Here is a 24,064-nt window from a genome sequence, read left to right as displayed (position 1 = left end):
ACCTGAAGGCTTAATAGGCTTCTTTGCCGAGCCCAGGGACTGGGGATTGGAAGCAGTCTCTCGGTGTGCACCTGGGCCCGGATGGGAAAGTGTGACCGAAGCCTTTTTGAATGGTGTATGGAGGGAGTGAGGTTCGACGTCTTTACTAACTACCCACTGCGCAGGAGTGATTTCTTCGACCTCAGAGTGTGCTACTTCGGAGCCGCTGCCGAGGGGTTCTTGGATTCGCTCCTGTTCAGGTACATAGACGCCCTCCTGGAAGAGGTCGTCGGGAATGGATGTCGACGAGCGAGCAATTATCCTTCTAGCTCGACGATCCCATATGGTTTTCTTAGAGCGGAAAGAGGCACGAGTGAAAGGCAGAGGTTACACACCTCATACAGATCGGTGTGGGGAAACTTCGACCTACACTGAGGACACTTTTTGAATGGAGTCCTTTCCACGAGCCAGATGCCAAGGCCCAAGTAGGCCCAAAGGCCCTCGTCGATTATTGGAATCGAGGCAGTTGACGTTGGAGAGATGCGCGACGACTTGGATTTGCGATCAAAAACAATACCGTAAAAAGGGTGAAGGAGAACGCGTCGAAAGTAGAATTGGTGACTGTTCCAAACTGGAGCTCGAGAAACACATCCGAGCCCGATAGCAGAAAAAAACAATCTGAAGATGGAGCCGATGCCCATGTGCACTGTGGTCCAAAGGAGGAGTCACCTATTGTGACTTCCAAAGACTTTTCCAGGACAACAACAAAGTGCAAACATCCGGGCCCTACACCAGATGGCAATCTATGCACAGTGTGTGATCTGCAGATCATATGCCTCGAACTGCTTGCTTCTAGCTGCAGCATTATAATTTTCTACACAGGATTTCTTACCCCTGAGCTCCTGTACCGAATATCTGCAACTCGTTCAGATACCTGACCCAGATGTGGTTGTGATGGGGAGGACTTCATGCACTTAGCTTTGCACTGCAGGGAGGTCCAGGAATTCTGGACTCGGGTAGTAGTAGATTCAGAGGACTGTCCCTATACCTTTTACACACACTTCACAGAGCGGTCTCCTGGGTAATGTGAAACGTCTGAGGGGCAGGAAGATGGTGTATACATTTCTGCACTGGACACTAGTATTTGCCAGGCGTCGCATAGCTATAACACTGGATGGGTAATAGGGCACCTGAATTTACTATTTGTGGTAGCAACATGTTAGAATGGTCAATAGAGGAGCAAGCTCACATGTGAATTGCCAGATGTGATGAAAAAGCAATAGAGGATCTTGCTGTTTTGAAGGACCTGTCTCATAGGTTTTTAGATCTGGATGTAGCCAGAACCTCTTCTGATGGCAAGGATACTGAAAGTGGGGAATCTGATGGGGAGGACATAGTTGAGGTGGGTGTCTTCTCATAACTGGAGTATCCTGGCATATAACATGTGTTTGGATTCGTACAGGCGTTCATGGGGCTGGAGACTCAAAGGTTATCAGAGACCTAAATGTATCACTATTTTGTCCTTTAGCGCTGCTGTATTGTTAATGTTAAAACCTAAAAATTAATGGTTTAAAAAAAGATATGGTGTTGCTGCTCTTTCCCCTAGAGGTGGTTTACGCTAACACACACCCTTGCACAATAGAGTTTACATGATGCCAAGCATACATTTTGTACTGGAAGGGCACCCTTCAGTTTGCATTGACAAGGCTTAACATTTTACCACATTGTATGGTTACACATACTTCAAAGAGGTGTAATTTGTTATACAAATCCCTTTCTACTAATAATAGTAGATAGGGATTAGCATCAAAATACCTGGGTGGATGCATGGGAACTTCTATGTAACACCCCTGGTTCCTGCCCCTTGACACAAAGTAGCACAAAGTAGAGCCTAGTACTACTTTACATTACTTTGGGGCTTCTTTCGAACACAATTCAGGAATTACATTCAAGTAAATTCCAAAACAAAATGATTGAGTCAATTTAGTGATAGTAAATCTGTCCCACAAACTGAGGATACAAAATGTAACAGTGGTGGGGATTGTCTATACTAAAATTAATATATTTCTACATGAAAGGAATCCTTTTTTAGCAACCTTAGAATGACAAAAGATTGAGAAAAAAGCAAAACGGTCTAACCCTATGCCATCAAGTTCACATGCAGAACTTGTTTGCCAATACATAGCTCACTGTGCTGTATTAGAAGGGTGGTAATTTATGAAGTGTGAGTAACAGAACGATCTATGTGACAAAGCAGTAACCCATTGAACTATCTACAAAAAATATGCATGCCACACTTTGTGCTTTGCAGCAGGAGCATTAACCCTCTATGCTTCGGGGCGCTAGAGGGAGCACGGCGAGATGGCTGTACTGTAATGCAGCTCTGCCGCTGAATATATAATCTGCTCAAAATCCTGCATTCCTGGCGCCGTCGTAGCCCAAAACAAAGAGGAAAGTGAAACTGGCATCAATCGTACAGCTGGGAAGTCGGCATATTGCGGACTGCTGCTGTAATTGGTACATTCTGTGGCGATCCCGGCGGGCGTCCTCCGCACACAAGATGGCAGTCCGCTGTGAAATGGTGAATCCCGCCAACCTAAATTATGATGTTAGGCGCGCTGAATAATCCGTGATTAATCGAGGTGACGGTGAGAGCGCTGCACCGCTCGCTGCAACTGGAGCAAGGTGCAGCCTGAGGAAGGTGGCAGTGCTGTAAACCAGCAAAATGAGAGGCGCTGGGCTGAACACGTCCTACACCCCCTGCGGCGTGTTGAGTGAAGGCCGCGAGACTGATTAGCAGGCGCAGGTTCCATCAAGCGATGGACGAATGCAATAATAGAACTGCGGCTATCTATGAATATTCACGCTCGAACTGGTGCTCCTGACCAGGACTCCAGATGGCCGATGTAAGTTTAAGTTGAGGATCAAGGCAGAATGAGCTGTGGCGGGCGGCCAGGCCCCTTAACCCCCAGCATCAGACATGCCAACCCTCCCGATTCAGGCGTGAGACTACCGATTTCAGGGCTAGTCTCCCGCCTCCCGATTCCTGCAAGCAAAAACCCGATTCCTCAGGGGTTTCAGCTGACACGCCTTGGTATTGTGTATCGTGCTAATTCTTCCAGCAAAAGTCAGAGTGGCGATGCAGGGGCTAGAAGGGGTGAAAAATCAATTAAGCCTCATTAACAAGCGCATGGTCTTTTAAAGACCTGAGAAGTACTCGGGGCGGCTGTGTGTGTACCCAGGAAGCTGTTTCAGGGGGGCGGGTGGATGCACCGTGTTCAACACTTGCATCACCCTTTCTCTGCCTGCCATTGCACTCCATGCTTCTGAAAGGTAAAGAAAAGAACGTTCATTTGTGTTTCAAATGTGCATTCCTGCAGCAGCACACTTACAAAGCCCATACATGACAGTAACCCAATTATAGGCCCCATTCTCCCGATTTTAAAAAATAATCTCCCACTTTGCTCTTCTGAAATGTTGGCATGTATGCAGCATGTGCGGAGACTGTGGCGGCTGGTCCATAGGGGCAGCTGGGCAGCGCCCCACTAAGCAATCATAAAGAGAAACTGCTCACTGAATCGGGCAAGAATGCAAGCAGACTATCGTCTGTTTACATTTCCGACCTGTGCTGGCAGCAGCTTCACAAGTGAAAGTGCGCATGAGTCAACAGACGCACAGCGCACGCAGGTGAGAGCAGCAGGAGTCCAGAAATGGACTCCGATTGCGCATCTGCGAGAAGGGCGCTTTCGTTTTTCAGCTCCCCACTCCATAGACATTACATTAGGTATGCTGCGCATGCCTAGTGCAGTGGTGGAGTCTGAGGATAGGATCCTGCTCGGGCGGTGACGTAGGGTCGCCCTATGCCCTGTCCCATGCCAGGACACAGCCGAGTAGCTGCCCCCATTCTTCTGATTTGCCAGTCCACTTCAAAGAAAAGAGCGGGGAGAAGTTAATTCCACTGACATCTTGTGGGTGATGATACACGGGACAGGAGCGGGAGATGCCTGGTAAGTTTATTTATTTGTTTTTATGTAATCATTAAATGAAACGCCTTCCCTATCACCCCCCCCCCCCCACACACACCTTCCCCAACCGCCTAGGTCATCCAGTTAGACGTCACTTTGAAATCTGGTACTTGTAGTTTGAGTTTTGTAGCAAGACCTCCCTCCTGCACCACAGAGCAGCTGAACGCCCGGCACTGCCTTACAAGAAACCCTCGAATGTGGCAGCGGCACGTCGGCTCTGAGTCTGAAGGAGGGAAGATAGTAAGGGATGCCGAGGTGAGGGCGTGTGGCAGGAGCAAGAGAGAGAGAGTGTGTGTACGAGCAACACGGCCAATCATTATGCACAATGCTCCAGCTGACACCAGGCATTCTCTCTTATTATCTCCCGGTCTGCGAAATTGAAGCTATCCGTCCTCGTACTTTGTGCTTGAAATGTAAAGAATAGGTAAGGAGTTCCAGCCTCACTGGAATATACCATTGTTGAACGGACTGCCCAGCGAAACATAGCCTAATCTAAACCGGCGGCAACGCAGATCTCTACTGGCTACATTAGACAGGGAGGGTGAGGGGGCTAATGAAAAGAGCGGAGTTGTGGACTAGAGAGCGCAAAATAATCAAAGCATTTAAAATTATTAAAAAATAAAGTACTTTAAAGAAACGCTGTGCCTTATAGTCCATATACATGGCGTATTATCATACCATTGTCTAACCAGTTTATCAATCGTACTAATGCCTCATTTTACAGTGATAGAGGCATTTCATGTGCTGTAAATTGGCAAAGCTTAAAATCGCTCCTAATTGATGTTAACATTATTTCAGCAGGATACTCGTGTTAGCCTTTTTAGTGTCCAAAAGTTGCAAGTATGCTACGCCAAGTTTCGGAGAAAAACCCTAGGGGTGAACATATTTCACTGGTGCATGTGCGCCAATCCACGAATACGGTCTCGGACAGACTGCAGATTTCAACAGCAGCATGAAAAATACATTCTTGCGTTAAGTTGGAAGAGGAGGAGGGAGATAGACTGAGGAGGGCAGAGGCTTGAGGGTGGAGAGGGGAGAGACTGAGAGGGTGCGGGGCCTCGGAGGAGGAAGAGAGAGAGAGACTGAGACTTGAAGATGGAGAGAGAGAGAGACTGGAGGGAGAGTGGAGCAGGCGCGGTGCGTCCATTGGGGCGAATGAATGAATGATGGATGGATGCAGGATGGATGGATGGGTGGATGCATGAATGAATGATGTATGGATGCAGGATGGGTGGGTGGATGGATGGATGGGTGGATGCATGAATGAATGATGGATGCAGGATGGATGGGTGGATGCATGAATGAATGATGTATGGATGCAGGATGGGTGGGTGGATGGATGGGTGGACGGATGGGTGGATGCATGAATGAATGATGGATGCAGGATGGATGGATGCATGAATGAATGATGGATGCAGGATGGATGCAGGGTGGATGGATGAATGAATGATGGATGCAGGATGGATGGACAGATGGGTGGATGCATGAATGAATGATGGGTGGATGCATGAATGAATGATGGATGGATGCAGGATGGATGGGTGGATGCATGAATGAATGATGGATGCAGGATGGATGGGTGGATGCATGAATGATGTATGGATGCAGGATGGGTGGGTGGATGGATGGGTGGATGCATGAATGAATGATGGATGCAGGGTGGATGGATGGATGCATGAATAAATGATGGATGCAGGATGGATGCAGGATGGATGGATGGGTGGATGCATGAATGAATGATGTATGGATGCAAGATGGGTGGGTGCATGGATGGGTGGATGTATGGATGGATGCAAGGTGGTTTGGGCTCGCTCGCTGCGCTCGCTCGCTGTGGTGCAATATGCAAATTAGTTTACGCCGCACCACTTTCAAATGTCACCAGCCGCCCCTGCTAACAGGTGTAAATTATTGGCTGCTGGCCCCCTCCTGCTTCTTTCCGTAGTTAGAAGACACAAAGGCATATAAAACTGTCTGCGCCACCTGCAGTGTGACGTTGAGGTAGAGGTGCCTCGATGCTGGTGAGGACACAATCCCCCGTAGGGCCACAAACTCTGCTCTAACGCCACAGCCCTGAAATAAAGCAAGGGAGGTGCATGCGCTATCACTGCTGAGCCGGTGCGAGAGCGGGAAGGGCAGACCCATCTCACTCCTGCTGAAGGTACTTCACCTGCTCCCAAATGTCATCATTTGCACGCATTTCGTATATATGCGTCGACAGCTGCTCCCCATGCGATCACAAGGCTGAAGCTCGTTAGTGTGGTGCCAGACGCTCAATAAGGTCTGTGGTCGTTGCTGGCTATCGGCGTGCTGATCTCCGCAGATACATGCAAGAAAGCAAATATGGGGAAGACCGACAGAGGGCAACCGGCGACGACCCGGATCCGGCAGGGTCCTGCGACGTCGGGACCGAAGTCGCCGACAGCACCAAAGCACCCGACGGCGCCGCGGCCTTAGCACCCGGCCCGCTCGGGTCCCAGTCGGAGCCGCTGGGTCCGAAGGCACCGCAGAACCCGACGGAGGAGTGAGCGACCTCATGGCCGAGAGGAAGGTGTCAATCTCCTCCGGCATCACGTTCTGCCCAGGGACCGGCGGGTATGGAGCAGGCCGCGATACCTGCGGCTCCGGCGGAGCCGCGTGGGCGGTGTCACCCGAACCCCCGGCCGCATCGGGGGGAGTCGGAAGAGCGATGTCGTCTCTTTGACTTCTTGTGCCTCTTACCTGAGGACTTGGAGCTCGAGGAGTGGTGCCGATCCTCCGAGCCGTGATGACTCTGACTGCCGGAGCTCGAGGCGCTTGCGGGACCGCTCCCGCCTAGCCTTCGACATCAAGGCCCGGCAGTCGGGGCATGACTTGTCATCGTGGTCGGGCCCCAGGCAATGAAGACACCGGCAATGGGGGTCGGTAACCGACAGTCGGTTGCAGTCAACGCAGGGTTTAAACCCGGGCATCCCTACCGGCACCGTCGGAGTCGTTCGACTTCAAAAATAGGATCAAAAAGATCAAAAAGTTTAGCCAAAAAATGACTAAAGGGTACCACTGTTCCCGGATCAGCGCTTGCGGGCGCGGAAAAAATAGGAACTGATGTCCCCGACGACGGAGGCGGAGCCGCAGACGACGCCTACCGACGCGCAAGGGTACTGCTACGCAAATGTTTCTGGATCCAGTCTGACGCCTGTGGTTATTCTAAGGTAAGGAATCTAATACTAACCTGTTTCTTTCAGATTTACCAGATGCATGCACACTGAAGAAATATTTTTTGTTTCAGGCTTGTCAGAAGGTCATGAATGCCCTGGGGCCCAAAACTTAATGCTGGGACCACTGGACACTTCTTACATTTTTGCTAGGTTTCTTAAGCACTTGTTTCTTAGCATTAATAATAATGACCTACAGTGAAAGAGAAACAAGCATTGGCATAGCCAATAGGTCTCACCTTTGGGACCTTATACATTTTAGCCATGTAACAGGTGATGATGTTGCACGAAGGATATTGTGATGCATAACTAAATAATTATAAGGCCCCAAAGGCGAGACCTATTGGCTAGGCCAATGCTTGTTTTAAGGAGTGTTAATGTAGCCGATTAAATCTAAAAGGCATCTCTGCCCTCTCCCCCACTGGGCTGTTTAACCCTTTACTGCCTACAAGAAAAAATTGTAAGAAAGTTAGAAACTAACATTTATCATTTCACAACTCCGTTCTTTGGTAGGGAGACAGAGGATACTATTTTCTATTTTTGTTTTTTTCTACCATGTGCTCGCTGCATTGCAGGCCTTGTAGTTTGGCTTTTAACAGTTTCATCATGGGCTCAAAAAGAAATGTGTCTTTCTTACGATTCTTAGCACCCAGGATAATATACTACATAGCTAAAAGCTTGTAAGGTCCCAAAGGCAAGACCTATTGCATTACAAATGCTTTTTAGGCATTGAGACTGATTTGAGGGTAATGGAGGCTCGCTTACCGGAGGAGAAAAAGTTGACAATGCAATTGCTGTTGAATGCAATGCTGGCGAAGCTAAAGGTCACGGTCAAAGAAATACAAGTTCTTCTGGTTCATTTAACCTTTGTGCGCAGGGTGGTGAGGGCTGTGAGGACAATCTGTAGAAGGTTGAGATTGTCATTGTCAGGCCTCCTGCTGCCACAACACTATGTCAGATTATCAGCAGGTACTAAGGAGGATTTGAGTATGTGAAATTTTTTCTTGGAATCATTTAAAGGGGGGTCATTGGTGGCACCGGCAGATTTTGTATGGGATGTGCACATTTACCAGATGCTGCAGGAGGGATTGGTCTGGGCTTATACTAGCAAGGGAAATGGTGTGCTGAGGAAAGGCCAGCTGAGTGGAAGCACGGAGGGTGGAGTATAGCATTCCTGCAATTCTTCTCTTTGGTGGTATTGGTGGGGCTCTGGGGAGACAAGCTGGGCTCAAGAAAGTCTTATTTTGCATCGATAACATGGCTGTAGTGTAGGTGGTCAGCACGGTATGTTGAGGTGTAAAAGTTGCTGGACTTTTTCATTTTGGATTGCCTGAAATCTGACATTTTGTTTAGAGCACAACATGTGCCGGGTGTGAACAATGACATTGCAGATGCTTTGTCTCGCTCACAGTGGGAGAGATTCTATGGGCTGGCCACGGAGACGGACGGAGGCTGGACCAGGATGCTGCAAGAGCTTTGGTCAGTAGGAGACAAAGGATGCTTAAGCAGGCTATGTCGACACGTAGATCATATGGTCATGCTTGGGAGGAGTTTTTAGATAGTGGGGTGCAGAAGACAGAGAACACTAGACAGAGAACACTAAGCCAAGAACCGAGGATGGTGTTTAGTTCATTTTGCAGCTAATTGAGAATGGTGGGCTCAGGGTGACCATCGCAGGCAAATTAGCAGGGATTGCCTTCATGGGCAAAGTTTTTTGGGGCAACACCCAGACGGCCGGAGAATTGAGGTCCAAAATCTCAGGGGGTGGGCTAGGGAATAGTGTTCGAGTAGGCCCTCATGGAGGCCATTAACATGGGATCTATTCATTGAGTTATCAGGACTATCTGGTGAAAGTGCGCATAACTAGGAGCAGGTAATGTTTGCGGCTCTGATGACTTGGATGTTCTTTGCGGCTTTTCGGGAATCTGACTTATTGGAGGGTAGGGGGATCGGGGTGTCATTCAGTGCGCTGCAGGTTTACAGGTATGCCTGAATAGGTCTAAAATAGATTTGAGGGACCAGGCCTATGCGGGCGATATCGTCAGCGGTGGTAGGCCCTATTTTTAGGCATGCTGATGGTAAATGGGTGACAGCATTTCAGCTTTTAACAGCATTACGAAAGGGATAGACTCAACAGGATGTTGCAGCAAAAGTTTTCAGGACTCATTCATTTCATATAGGCATGGCAAGGGAGACAGGCTTTTCACCTCAGTCTTGGTATTTCTTGAATAAGGTTACATAGGCATTTCCTACTGCATAAGGTTTGTTCTCTCCAGATTTATAGCAACTAGTCCCCTATGTGCCCATTCATATACTAGTGGGCTTCTAGACTACTTATACAGTCTCTCTCTTATCTAGGCCTCTTCCTTTGAGACAGCGTCCATAAGTAGGACGCTTCATACTGATTACACATTACCGGACTGAATACATTTGGCACATGTACTACATTACTACTCTTTTGGTAAGCGTTTTACTAGGAGACATTGTTTAACCTTTTTATCCCAGAGTGGCACTTTGGTTTTTTACTTTACTATGGGATTACACTATGGCTCTGGAGATCCTGTGTCACAGACATTCCTGTTTTCTTTTTCTTCTCACAATCCTTCTCAACCTCGAACCATTACTTTCCCACAGCACGGCTATTCCTTCCTTTTACAAGAGTATTAAGGCGCGGTCCTTTTTCTCTTGGACTATGACTGTCCAATCTTAATCTTAACTTTTCATTTACTCTATTCTAAATAAGACCTATTATGATTTTCCAACAATGGTGTCTAAAATGTGTTTATGTTGTATGCTATCACAGGCCTGAAGAAGCCCTTGCTAGGGCGAAACGCGTTGGTTGTCTCTAAAGCTGTACACCATGCGCATGTGAAATAAAAGACATACAACAACACCTACAAACGACGATTGATTCAATATCACTTTGTATACCTTGTAACCTGCTGATCGTGTGTATTGCCTCTCATCTATCCTCTTTACGTAGGTAATCATTATTAGATTTTGCGTACACTTTCCTTTAGGAACTGGACCCAGGTCACTTATATGAGAGGCCTGGAATTCATCTCATTTATTCACAGGTACCATATACAGAAATAAAACATCATCCTGAAACACAGGTGACTTTCCCACAATTTATATGTATCAATGACAAAATTAACTGATTCAGTTAGGGAGGCAATAATTGTGAAAATCAAGTTGCACAACAGATAAGATGTCAGGCAGCTGAGAAGAGACAACACACAAAATATGAACAGAGTATAAATAAAGCATCCTGCATACCAAAGAGCACCAGTTTTTATCCCCCAGTCCAGCAAGTTAAAAAAGACTAAAAATACTTTAAAAATGTAATAAATGAACCATTTAATTAGTATGTAAAATGAAGATATGTAGCTTTCCATAGAGCAAAGCTTCATATTATGTCAAACACTATTTAAACATAGAAAATATATGGCTAATGATTTGGAACCTTACCGCTGCAAAAAGTCCATATCCTCTTATAGCTATAGACAGCTCCTTGCTGCTGGAGTCCAGTTTTCTGATAATTTTATAAAACTGCTCCATGAAGAACTGCAGCTTTTTCTTGTGTGTCTCTGGGTCGTTGGCCACCATCAGAGCAATCTTCAAAAAGAGAGAAGCATTAGAAGCCTCAAGTCAAAATGTCAAATAATATGCTTGTAGGATTCGCGGTTTAAGAACTTTTCCTTCTGTAAACCTAGTTTTCATAAGCATCCGGTTAGCTAGTAAGCAGTAAACATTACAAATCAAGTTATTTTCTTTTTTTCGAAAACCATTGCAATTGGCAACATGGTATTGGCAGTTCCACATACAGCAGTAATAATACTAGCGTACTTTTTTACAAAGTAGCGAAATACGGTGTCATAATACAGGTATAATTCGTTACAATATCTTCTTTTCCAATGTAAAGCAACTTAAATAAACCCTTTAACAGACCCTCCCTCTTCCAGTATTAATTAAAAAACAAAAAAAACACGGACACCAGGTTACTAACAAACTGTAGAACATGCACCCATTTCCTACAGGTAGTCTAGGGGGTAGAAGCCTGGGGGAACGGGCTGGGCGCCGCCGTCTGAGAAGGGGGGGTAAATATGTGCAAATATCGCACCAGAGTGGGGCGCTCCCCTAGGGATACAATTAACGAGCTGGAGTGACGCCATATCCCCAATATGGGGGTTTGATATCAGGCAGGGCAGGGCCGTCAGTGCTGACCTGAATTATACGTTTGAGTAGGTGTCCAGAAAACCAACACAGGCCAGGTCTGTTATTTTTAGCATGTGCTTGTAATTGCTCTATTAATTCTTCCCAACAGTGCGCTAGGGGTATTTGCTCTGTTCCCTAAGCTCTCTTCTGTGAAGTGAGTAACTCTCAGCTGTAGCCCAGTGTTTGAATGTGCTGTGCCATTTAACGAGGGAAGGAGGCGTACTTACTTTTCCACATACTAGTAATATTGTGTATAGCAAGTAAAAGGTCCAGGTCAACAAACCATGCCAGCGCCCTGACAGTTTGAGGCTTGTAAAATTTCCCAAGAGGCAAACCTCAGGAAAATATAGGATACGAACCCCTGTGCTATCGGAAAGAATTCTCAGATAGGTCCTCAGTATAGCGTTAGCATAAGACAGGTCCGTAGAGTGTGTAGAACGCCTATCTCTAGAGAGAGACATCTATAATGTTGTCCACCTTAGCTGGGATAAAGTATGGTCTGTGTATCATGTACAGTTGTATCAATTGAAATTTGGAATTGTGCAAAACTTCGTGGATATTGTAGCACCCTACCCCACACGATCATTAAATGTTCTACCAATATACGATTTCCACATATCCCTAAACGAGGATAATTCTGTAGCGGCTGGCTGCAGCTGGGCTCTATAAAGCCACCGGACTAGTTTACAGCCCTTACCAGATGTATATATGGTTTGGAGGGGTTTGGGGCTTGGGTGTGGTATAATTTGCCAGAGCATTATGAATTGCCCTTTATGGATGTCGAATTGATCCCATAGATCGTGGAAAGCCATATGATTGCCAACCTCCAACAGCTCCCCGGCCTGAGTGATGTCTTATTAGATCACAGTGTTAGACCTTGGAAGAGAGCCAGGAGAGCAGGAGGACTACCAGAGGTATAGCTGGGACATATGGGGTAGGAGGCCGGGTTAGCAGAAGCCTATGCCTCAACTGCCACATACATAACATTTCACCTTTCAACACCCTGGTGGGAACTAGGGGATAGGAGTTTAAGCAATTTCCCAGATGCGAGTTGCACCTGAGACAATGCAGTTTCAGCCAGAGAATGAATCACCGACCATCTGCTGGACCATTGTATCTAGACGGCCCATAGTAGGTTCTCCAACAACTGATCCAAGATTCTAAAAAAGACCTGTATAACATTACAGGTAAGGTAACAAAATAATATAGACGTGTAGACAACATAACCATCTTGGCAAATCGCTGCACAACCTGCCTTTGAGAGAGGCAATGTGATCCATAATTGTAACTATGTTTCAGCGGGCGCATCGAGGCACCCAGATTACCCTCAATATTGTCTACAACAGAGTGATACATCTTCACTTCAAAGTACTTGAAACAGTCCTACGCCCGCTGCAAGGCACTCAGCCCTGCGCTCAAAGGTCTTAGAATAATGCCCAGGTGTAAAGGGAAGACACACAACTTATCTCAGTTGATTTAAGGTCCAGAAACTCGGTGGAATTGCTGCAGGACCTCTTCAATCATAGTCTAGTCAGCCGAGACATCCCTGATGTAGATCAACAAGTTCTCCATGAAAAGCAAGACTGGTTGCAGTGTCCCCGACAATGGGATGCCCCAACCGATTCCAGTCCCCCCAAAGCTGCTCTGCGAGAGGTTTAAAAGCTAGAGCAAACAAGAGGAGAGGAGAGTTGGCACCCCTGCTGTGTATCCCTATGCACAGTGAAGAAGGACGAAACACTGTGGCCTATTCGAGAGCTCAGTGAGTATTCTGATTGCTAGCAGTTTGAAGATTTTATAGTCTGAGAATAGAAAACGGCCAGTATCAGGATATACTCAAAGCATCCTATCTGGGTTTTGGGATAGAAGCAATTAGGACCACACTAATCGTGTGAGACAGCAACAAAGATAGTGCGGACAGCGCCAGTTGAGGGGTATGAGACCCCTCAATGACCTTGTTCGTTCCCTCCCCGGAGCCCTCCCTTCATTTTGAGTCCCCTTACTTTCCTCACATCCAATCGATCGGAACTCCGGCTCTCTTTTCTCATTACCTCATTCTCAACATTCTCAGAACCTCAATCTAAACTCCTCCACTCATTCAGAACCCCTTAAGTTTGACCCCAAACTCTCTAGCAACCTCTTTTCAATCTGAGCCTTTTCACCTCCTCCTCAAGAGGCTCTTTATGAACCAGAAGCCCCTGCACATTTCTTATCACAATTTCCCATAATAGAGCCACACAACTCACCGGAGTTAAGGAGGGGTGGGGGGGAGAGGGGACTCCTGAGGTGTCAAACGCTGTCACATGAACCCTAGCTTTCCTCCAAAGATAAGTAGGGCAATAGTGCAAATGAAAGCTGCATACAACTTTGCCTGAGAAGCAACCAGTGGATGCCTCAAGCAGTGGTCTACAGGCCTTACCTCCCTTCTGGAGGTACGAGAAATCCATCTTCAATTTTTTAGGAGGTAGGACAGAGGAAGGGGGTCTGTTTGCTTCTCCATTCTCTTCTCAAAGTCCATAAAACTGGGAGGAATTGGTTGAAAACAGACAAAATGTAGAACAGTCATTTGGTGGTCTAGGTAGAATTCCCCAGTCACACGGTGATCAGAGACGAACAAGTTACTTACCTTCAGTAACAATGTATCTGTAAGAGACATATGCAGTTATAGATTTCTTACCTTAGAACAACCCCAGGCGTCAAACAGGATCTGGAGAAATTGCATCGTAGCAGTAACCCTGCGCGTCGGTAGGTGGCGTCGGTCGACTCTGCGTCCGTTGTCAGCGTTGTGGTCACCAGGATGATATCACGGTGTCTACTTAGACACCCCCTACGCGCTAATGTAAGTTCTGACACAACTTTCCATGCCAGAAAGCACAGAGCCATGCAAGACACGGACCACTGGTGCACATAACTAGGGCCCTGGAAAGGGAGTCCCGATCCCTAGAAGTCAGTTTGCAGAACGGAGAGGATGGTTGGGGCGGTAAGGAATCTATACCTACATATGTTTCTTACAGATAAATTGTTACCGAAGGTAAGTAACTTGTTCATCTGAAAGAGACCATAGTTATAGATTTAGTTATAAACCCCAGCAATGCCAACCCCGGTGGTGGGTCTGCAAACTAAGTTCACACCAGGAAGTCCTGGAGAACAGAACGGCCGTAAAAGCAGTCTTTCTGCACTTGGCTGTCCAGGTAGTAATGTCTTGTGAACGTGTGCAGGAATGGCTGCCTGGCAGATGTCAACCAGAGGGACTCCACGTCCCAAAGAAGTAGTGGCTCCCATCGTCCTGGTAGAGTGGGCACGCAGTCTCACTGGAGGTTCCTTTTTTGTCAAAGATTAGCAGATCTTGATGCATAGAACAACCCATCGAGAGATGGTACGTTTGTGCACGGCCCGACCTTTCTTGGCACCCACATAACCCACGAAGAGTTGATCGTCCACCCGGAAGTCTTTAGTGCGGTCAGGTAAGAAGGACAGTGCATGTTTTGGGTCCAGATGGTGGAGTCTCTACTTCTCCTTTGAGGGTTGCGGGGGCGGGAAGAAGGTGGGCAAAGTGATGGTCTGACCTATGTGGAAAGAGAAAAGCACTTTGGGCAGAAAAGAGGGCCTAGTACGAAGGACCACTTTATCCAGATGGACAGCAAGAAAGGGAGGTTTGGAGGACAGAGCCTGAAGCTCACTCACCCTGCGAGCAGAGGTGATGGCGAGCAGGAAATCAGTCTTTAAAGTAAGAAGACGTAGAGGACAATTTTGTAGTGGTTGAAAAGGAGCACACATAAGATAAGTAAGGACAAGATTCAAGGGGCGTGTCTTTGGCGGGAGGCGGAATGGCTGCCTCTTGAGGGAGCTCCGCAAGCCAGATCCCCAATCCGGCAATTACCAACCGACATAATCACCTGTGCGCTGCCAGGACGACATTGGGCTGTAACTGAGAACGGAGCGCAGAAGTGGGGACGTTTTTTGCTCCTATAACCCCTGATTAACTACCTTATACAGACAATGTGGTAATCACGCACCCGGAAAGAAAATGGCGCCTGCCCGAGACTCAACTACCGAGATACTTTGCTGAAGCCGGTGGGGGTGGAAACTGAGCCCATACAATACAGCGGTTGGAGCGGAGGTCCGACCGCGGCGACGACTAAGTGAGCTGCAGACAATAGGCTCTGGCACATTGCATCGCATCCGGCACGGCAGCGGAGGTGACCGGGAGCGAAGTGGACCGGTGAGCCTGGGGCCGCAGCAGTGTGTAGAGTGGGCCCGGCCTGGAAGCACCGAGCAGACCCACTGAGAGAGCGAGCTGGCGCTGCCTGCGGTGAACAGACCTAAGCAAAGCAGGTGCCAGCACAAAAGACTACGACAACGAGGGTCAAAGAACTGCGGAGAACGGGCGCTGGTGCACTCAGGCTGGAGGCGGAGAGCGAGAGCGTCCTTAGGTACCGGAGCTGCTGTGTAGTACAGAGTGGAACTAGCCAGGAAGTAGCGGATGGGAGTACCGAGGAGCCTGGTGCTGCTGGTGGCAGAACGGAGGTACAGTAAGTGGGGTGTGGGCGCGGGCTGGGCCTGGTGTTGGTCAGGCGGCGCGGCCCTGTCTGAGTGCCCCAGGATTTTTTCGTGGTGGTGCCTGGCGGGGTCAGAGTTGCCCGGCCCTCTTAGGTGCAGGAAAGCAGCACTCCTGTTGCGGGCACTGAGGGTGTGCGGACCAGACACTCTGCGGTGAGGGGGTGCTAGCCGGGGCAGTCTGGTGCACCAACTGACCTGTTCTCTCGGGCTGGTGGGCACGGAGCACGTATGTCGTAAAGAAGAAGGTGTATAAGGACGAGCACAGGTTAGACGTCCTGGAAAATAGATTATCTGACACGCAGGATTCGCAAGCTGAATCACGGACCCAAATATTGCAGATGGAGAAGGTATTGGAAATTATACGGGCAAAGAATGAAGATTTGGAAGAGCGCTCTAGGCTCAACAACCTTTGCATTATTGGCCTTCTGGAGTCCACCGCCGTTTCCAAAATGGAGACATTCATAGATGGGTTGCTGCGTGACCTGTTTGGCTCAGTGCTGTCCCCAATGAGGATAGTGGAAAGGGTGCACCGTTGGTTGGGTCCCAGACCCCAGCAGGGTGCACAGCCTCACCCGATAATTGTGCGCCTCCTGAACTATGCTGACCGAGACGCTATCCTGAGGGAGGCTAGGGCTAAGGCCCCTGTTACCTATAAGGGAGACACATTATCCTTTTTTCTGGACTGCACCCCAGTGGTGCAGGCAGCTAGGAGGGAGTTTGTACCAGCGGAAAAGTTATTGCAGGCTGCATCGGTGCCCTATGCTATGCTATACCCGGCCAAATTGAAAATAACCCACCAGGGGCAGGCGCACTTTTTTACGGACTCAAAGTCGGCCCTGAAATTCACAAAACACATCTGCAAGTCGAGGCCACGGCAGGGTGGAATGGAGAGAGTAGCAGTGCCATCGTGCTTGGAGGAAACAGACTGAGCTTGGTGATATTGTATTTAGTCGGATGATGTGTTAGGGGCTGTCCTTTTCTATGTGTTGGTAGCATTCACGCACAAATGTTGATCTGATAATATCTGCTGAGCGGGAAGTGGACGGAAGTTGCTTTCCTAAACATGTGTTAACAGTTTCAGAAGGTTATAGTCATTTCACATTGATCACTGTGTCAGACACTGGTCACATATTTTGTTCATGCACACAGGTGGACCACATTGTCCTGATCGGGCGACCACACCTCGGTGTGAGTATTCGTTGCCGATCTTCTCCAACTGTTGCGTTGTATGGTTAATAGGTGTGATTTGTGGGTGGGGGTAGGTTTTGGTCTCAACCTAATGGGGAGGTTAGAGTGGGTGGAGGTAAGAGGGCGGGTAGGGTAGGGTTTGTTTTGTACTTTTTTTTCTACAGGTCGTCTTGAAGTTGGTTGGAAAAAAAGATGTGCAATATGCTGGTTCACTTAGGCACAATGTTGGCGGCACTCCCCCCCACCCTCCGTGGTCATTTGAGTCAATGCTGCGTTCGATAGGCGTTGATCAGAGTTGCGATGGGTGATAGATTTCGAATGTTGACCTGGAATGTGAGAGGCCTCAACTCCCCTAAAAAAGTAAGACAAGTGCTGGCCTATTTGAATCGGCACTCATTAAACATAGCCCTGCTGCAGGAGAGACATTTGACAAAACACACTGAAAGGGGTATTGCAGGGAGATGGGCGGGCTTTAAGTTGGCAGCTTCATTTTCGTCGTATTGAAGAGGTACTATGATTTGGGTTAAAAGAGGAGTAGCATTTCAGCCAGTCCGTACGTATGTGAATGACGAGGGCAGGTGTGCAATGGTGCAGGGTAAGCTGGGGGGATCGTTGGTTACTATAATCAACCTATTGTGGATGACCCACTGTGTCTTTCTCGAATGTATGGTGCGTTGAGAGCTTGGCCAGAGGCCACTATATTGTGGGGAAGGGATCTGAATACATATTTAAATCCTGATTTGGATAAGTCTAATCCAATGTCTCATCGAACTTTTAAAGTGTCCAGAAGCGTTTCCTGTGCCATGGAGGAATTTGGGTTGAGTGATGTGTGGAGAGTAAGGAATCCTCTGGCAAAAGAAGGGACACAGGTGACTCCTTCGCACAACAGCTGGTCGAGGTTAGAATACTGGTTGTTGCGAGGGGAGGCCATGGACTGGGCGCTGGAGGTGGTGCCTCTACCACGCACATTGTCGGATCATAATCCCATACAGCTAGACTTGGAAATCCAGACGGCCCTGCATCGCCCTTTCACATTGCGTTCTGAGGCACTGCTTGACCCAATATATGAGACCATAGTGAGGGAGGCCATTGGACAATATTTTGCAATTAATAAGGGCACGGTGGACGAGGCCTCAACACTATGGGAGGCATTTAAGGTTACAATCAGGGGGGTGTGCATTGGCACTGCGGCAAGTATCCTTAGGGACATAAGGACGCAGCTACAAAACGCTGAGAATGCCCTGCGAGAGTTGGAGCATAGCTAAGCCGAGACTCCTGCTGCTGAAACCCTGGCCCGCATCCATGAGTTGGTTAAGGACTATGATAAGTTGGCTGAAACAGAAATAAACTACCTATCGCGTAGACACACGGCTCACCGTTATCGGGAGGGAGGAAGGCCGGGGCGCACACTGGCGAATAAGATATAAGAGTGCATGGAGCAGTCACATATCGATATGATCACAGACACACATGGGGGGAACATTATCACCCACTTGCCATTACAGAACAATTCAGAGAATTTTACGCGGATCTATACACCTCCAAGTGGGGTTGCGACGGAGGCTGAGATGGAGGAATATCTGGAAAATGTAGCATGTGCCTGGTTGTCGGATGCGCACAGGAAGTATCTATGTGTGCCCATAGATGAGCAGGATTTCAAGGTAGCGATTTCGGCGCTATCTAATGGCAAAGCACCTGGGCCGGACGGCCTCGCGGTAGAATTTTATAAGATGTACGTAGACCTACTTGCCCCTTACTTATTAGAGATGTACGCTGAGGCGCATGAGAACGGGAAACTACCACCGACTTTGCGACAAGCATTGCTCAAAAAGTATAAGCCGCCAGATAGGTGTGACTCCTATCGCCCTTTGTCCCCGATGAATATAGATGCGTAGATATTGGCCAAAATCTTAGCAACTATGTTGCAGCCTCTGATGTCATGCCTGGTGATGCCTGATCAGTCGGGCTTTATTCCTGAGAGATCCACATCGCATAATCTTCGGACTAGTTTTTCCATGTTCCACATACTCGAGCCGAGCATGTTAGCTGCAGCTGTACTGCTGGACGCTGCAAAAGCGTTTGATTCAGTGGAACGGAAGTATATGCTTTTTGTCTTGCAGCGGATGGGGATAGCAGTGCTAATGCGGATCCGATGGCCAGGGGGCATGTGGGTGGGCTGACTTCAGAACCTTTTAACATAGAGAGGGGTACGCGTCAGGGGTGTCCGCTATCTCCACTGTTGTTTGTGATAATATTGGAGCCATTGGCATGTGTCCTTCGGCAGAGGCACAAGGAGACGGCACTAAATTTTAACTATCGCCCAGTAGCTATTTCATTATACGTGGACGATATGGTGCTTTTCGTTCGTGATCCATCCCGATACCTGGCGCAACTGCTCCAGGATATGTTCCTTTTCGCCGCCTATCGGGCCTCTTTGTCAATTGGGACAAATCCATTATCATTCCACTAACGGAGTCCACTGTGTAGCCAGATATGGATTTCCCGCTGGTGTGGTTAATGGACCCGATTAAATATCTTGGAGTATGGATTCATAGGGATCCAAACATAGTGATACGGGAAAATTATGGGAAAGCATACACTAGGCTAGAATAGCAGGTAGACGTGTGGGTTTCGCTGCTGATGTCGCTAGCAGACCGTATTGCCTTGATTCAAATGGTGGTCTTGCCACGGTTTCTGTACCTGTTTATTAATATCCCGGTGGTACTAACAATGGGATTTTTCCAGAACATTCGAAGGGCTCTGTTGCGGCTAGTCTGGGGCGGCAAAACGCTTGTGTGAAATGGGCGACTCACCAATGGGTATGAACGGGGATAATTTGGAGCGCCGGATTTTTATGCGTACTATTTGAGTGCGCAGGCTCAATACGTATATTATTGGATGAGACCACATGCATATATACGCCGTATGTTGCGGAGGGGGATGCTTCTCCGGTTCCGTTGCATAGCATGATTACTCACCGGGCGCGCGGAACCCCGAGAACCAAAATAAAGGCAGTGGACGCAACCATAGCTGCCTGGCAGGAGATAGGGAATTTGATATACGCACCAGCCATGTACATAGAGCACCACGCTGAGATGTCGGTAACCCATGAAGCGCCATTGATGCGCTTACTTCGGGAGGCAGGCTTTCAACGGATGCAAGACATATCTAGATGGGTCATTTGTCACACCGGCCTCTCTTCATTACATTAGCAATCAGTCATTACTATTCAGGTTTGCAATGCACAGACTGCGACATGCTGCCAGGGTGCACTACGCCACTGACCCTCTGGAACCTCCCACGCTGTTGTCTCTGCAGTTTGCTCTCACCACACCTACTAACAAAAAACTGATCTCCAGATTATATAAGGTGATTAAAGATGAATGTATAAATGAACCGGACAGAAGTTGGGAGCAATGGAATGCCTGTCTACTTGAGCCGATCTTGGAGAAAGATTGGGAATATGTGCGTGAATTGACAGGGACACTTAGCATGAATGGGAATTTGCGCATCATACACTTTAAATATATACATCAGGTGTATTACACCCCAGCACAACTGCATAGCTTTGACCTACGTGACTGACTGCTGTGCGCGGTGTGGGCAGGGGAATGCGGATTTTTTGCATTTAGCGTGGGGATGTAGAAAGATGTACGGGTTCTGGGAAGTGGTGGTGAGTAATTTAAAGACTATGGTAGCTGTGGATCTCCAGTGCACTCCGCTTGTCTGCCTGCTTTGCTGCGTGCCACACATAAAGGCAGTGAGTGGGAGATTTGTGAGATTGGCCTTGCTAATGGCTGCGCGAAGAGTGGCGGTTACACGGGGAGGAAGGTACAGTCCAAAAGCGGTACATTGGTTGAAGGACCTGGTGTATTGTAAAGAAAACCTGGAAACATATGCAGAGGAATTACCAACGATTTATAGACCAAGAGACATTTGGGAACCATTATGCCTGTTTCTATTGAATGAAGTGGCTGATGCCGAGTAGAGGGATACACATTAGGGACTGGGAGGATGGTGACGAGAGGGCAGGGGGGTAGATGGAATGTTGACTGGGTGACGCTGCATTCTTCCAACCCAACTGGGTAATTTTTTATTAGAATGTATCTGAGGATGTATTTTTCTTTCTTATTGTGTTAAATTTCAGTTAGGCATTATGTGTATGTTTGTAGGATGCATAGGGACATTGATGTATTCAAGTTAGTTTTGTTTTTCTTATAGTTTTGTCATATGCTTTATGTGATCTGTGTTGTGGGGGATGTTTTGTAATGTCATTTGTTTGCTTTTTGGAGAAAAAAAAGGACAAGATTCAAGTCCCACTGGGGCATACGAAAGGAGAAAGAGGAATGAGATGAGTAATGCCCTTCAGAAATCGGTTTACAATAGGGGACTTGAAAAGAGAAGGCTGATCAGAGATGCGAAGAAATGCCAAAATAGCCGAAAGATAGCCATTAATAGTGCCCAGAGCAGAGCCCTGTTGGGCCAATGAGAGAATGAAGAGGCAAACCTCTGTAAGAGGGACAGACAGGGGATCCACAGCCTTTGCTGTGCACTATTCCACAAATGTTTTCCATCGACAGCCGTATACCGTTTTCGTGGAGGGACGCCTGGCTGCCATGATGACATTACAGACTTCGTGAGGAAGGTCGAAAGCTGTCAACTGTCGCTACTCAACCTCCACAAAAGGAGGTGGAGGATGGACAGGTTCGGGTGAAGGACCATCCCCTGCTGCTGCGACAGAAGATCTTCCCGAAGGGGCAGTCTGATCGGAGGATCGATGGCCATGCTCAAGAGCTCGGGGTACCAGATTCTTTGTGCCTAGTCCACAGCCACAAGAATGACTTGGGCCCGGTTGCGCTTGATGATCTTCAGCACTCTGAGTAGAAGTGGTACAGGCAGAAAGGCATACAGGAGGCCTCGCTGATCAAGTACTGCCTTGGAAACTCCAAAGAGCAGAACTACGGACATTGTGCGTTCTCTTCGATAGCGAATAGATCTAACGAAGGGTCTCCCCACTGCTGAAAGAGACCTTGCACCACCTCCGAGTGAAGACGCCATTCGTGATCCATCATGCACCAGCGGCTGAGCTAGTCTGCCCTGGCGTTCAAGGAACCTGCCAGGTGTTGAACCACCAGGGATATGCTCTGATGTTCCAGCCATGTCCAAAGGCGAAGAGCCTAGGGCCCGAACACTCAGATCATCTAATCAACAACTCCTAATGGTCCCTAAAGTCCGCACCGTCCGAAATGGCGATAGAGCCTTTTGTAAAACTGCTCCAGAGGCCTGGAATGCCCTCCCGCTTTGTTTTAGGACCGAACACAACCACGGAAGATTCCAGAAAAAACTGAAAACCTGGCTGTACTAATCTCTGTCTAACGCTTCTGTCAATGGATCTGCTAGCGCTCTGAGACCTTCGGGTGATTTATGTGCTATATAAACTTTAAATAACATAACATGGGGTCTACGACCCCACCCGCCCTGTTTGTTGCAGTACCACATGGCAGGGGTTTTGTCCATGAACACCTGCACTACTCTTCCTCAGACAGAAGGAAGGAATGCCTTCAGTGCGAGACGGATTTGCCCAGAAGGTTGATGTGGAGCCCAGACTACACCAGAGATCCCTGATCTCCGCCTCTCCCATGTGGCCGCCCCAACCCAGGAGTGACACATCTGTCACCACTGTGAACTCAGGTTAGGGAAGGGAGAGGGATCTGCTGTTAATCCAATCCTTGTTCATGAGCCACCACTGCAACTGACGTGCACTCCCCCACCCTTGTCTCCAAATTGCAAACACATGGACAGGTGAATGCTGTGTGTGTTAAGTGTGGTGCACAATAAATGATTGTCATAGAGAACCAGAGTGGCAAAGGCATTTTGGAAGCCCCTGGCCTGTTCTTGTACACAGGATGGAGGTAACGTTAAGTTCCCAGACAGTGGAAGTGTATTGGGGACCTTCCAGAGACTAGAAGAAGGGAACCTAGATACTGAAATGGGGAAAGAGGAGATAGGTTTCTACTTAGGAATCAAACTGTGTTTTTTTTTACGCAGAGGGTTGTTGATTAGTCTACCTGGAATCTGCCATTTAGTGGATGGAAGGAGTTAAGCGTGGGACTGCAGTTCCTGTTGAGAGAATGTGAAAAGGTCCTTTAGAAGGTAGATAGTCTTTCTCTTGATTCCTGATCACTATCCGGTGTGGCTTTGATAGTACAGTGCAGACTGCTCACACCTTTTTTATGCCTTTTTATCGGTGCTCCAACCTGAAGATAAAGAGCATCACCCTAGAAAAGGCTGATTCTGGAAGATAGCTTGAATAGACACATGAAAGGAGAACCAATCCAAACCAGTCTGTAAGGGCAGCTAGAGAATATACATCCCTGTCTGCCAATCCTGCATACATTTAGGAGCTGTTGACCCACTTGTTCCAGTTCCAAGTTCTCCTTGACCAATGAGGGGGAGCTCTACAGAGTACCCAGAGAACTACAGCACAACTGGAGAAGATGTCTGTCTGAAAAGTCAGCTTACCAGAGGTGAGGATGCATCACCTGGAGTTTGGTCTGGAGGAAGAAACGGTTTCCTGGTCTGGAAAGCCTGGAGATTCTTGCCTGGAAGAAGGTGGAAGGAGCAAGCCACCAATGCAGTAGAAACAGACTACTGGGGTGGACAACAATAGATGATCCCCGGTTTTATGGGTCCATCCATCAGACTCGTGAACAGCAGGTCTACGGTGCACCTGATTCTGAGTCAGTCACTGACGTTAAAGGGAAGTATTTGTGGTACTGCTGGTGTGCACGATCGAATTGGCTAATTGACCCTGCTGCTGGAGCCATAGTACTTACTGCTATGTGCCTCAGTAGTCTGCGCTACTGGGGAAAGGAACCAGCTCTAACTTGTGGCACGTGCTAGTGT

At 48.0% G+C, this 24,064-nt stretch overlaps 1 protein-coding gene across 1 annotated transcript in view; it reads right to left on the bottom strand.

The window, feature by feature from the left end:
* The window catches only part of PRKDC (protein kinase, DNA-activated, catalytic subunit), a 3,158,350-nt gene that overhangs the window by 3,033,566 nt on the left and 100,720 nt on the right, over positions 1–24,064 (bottom strand). Inside the window, exon 11 of the mRNA XM_078687323.1 lies at positions 10,667–10,813. Within this exon, the coding sequence (XP_078543449.1) occupies positions 10,667–10,813 (147 nt within the window). The remainder of the gene's footprint in view (positions 1–10,666; positions 10,814–24,064) is intronic.

Source organism: Lissotriton helveticus, chromosome 4_1 (genome assembly GCF_964261635.1).
Source record: "Lissotriton helveticus chromosome 4_1, aLisHel1.1, whole genome shotgun sequence".
Classification (NCBI taxonomy): Eukaryota; Metazoa; Chordata; class Amphibia; order Caudata; family Salamandridae; genus Lissotriton; species Lissotriton helveticus.
Note: the sequence above shows the minus strand (reverse complement) of the source record. Positions and strands in the feature narration are given on the sequence as shown.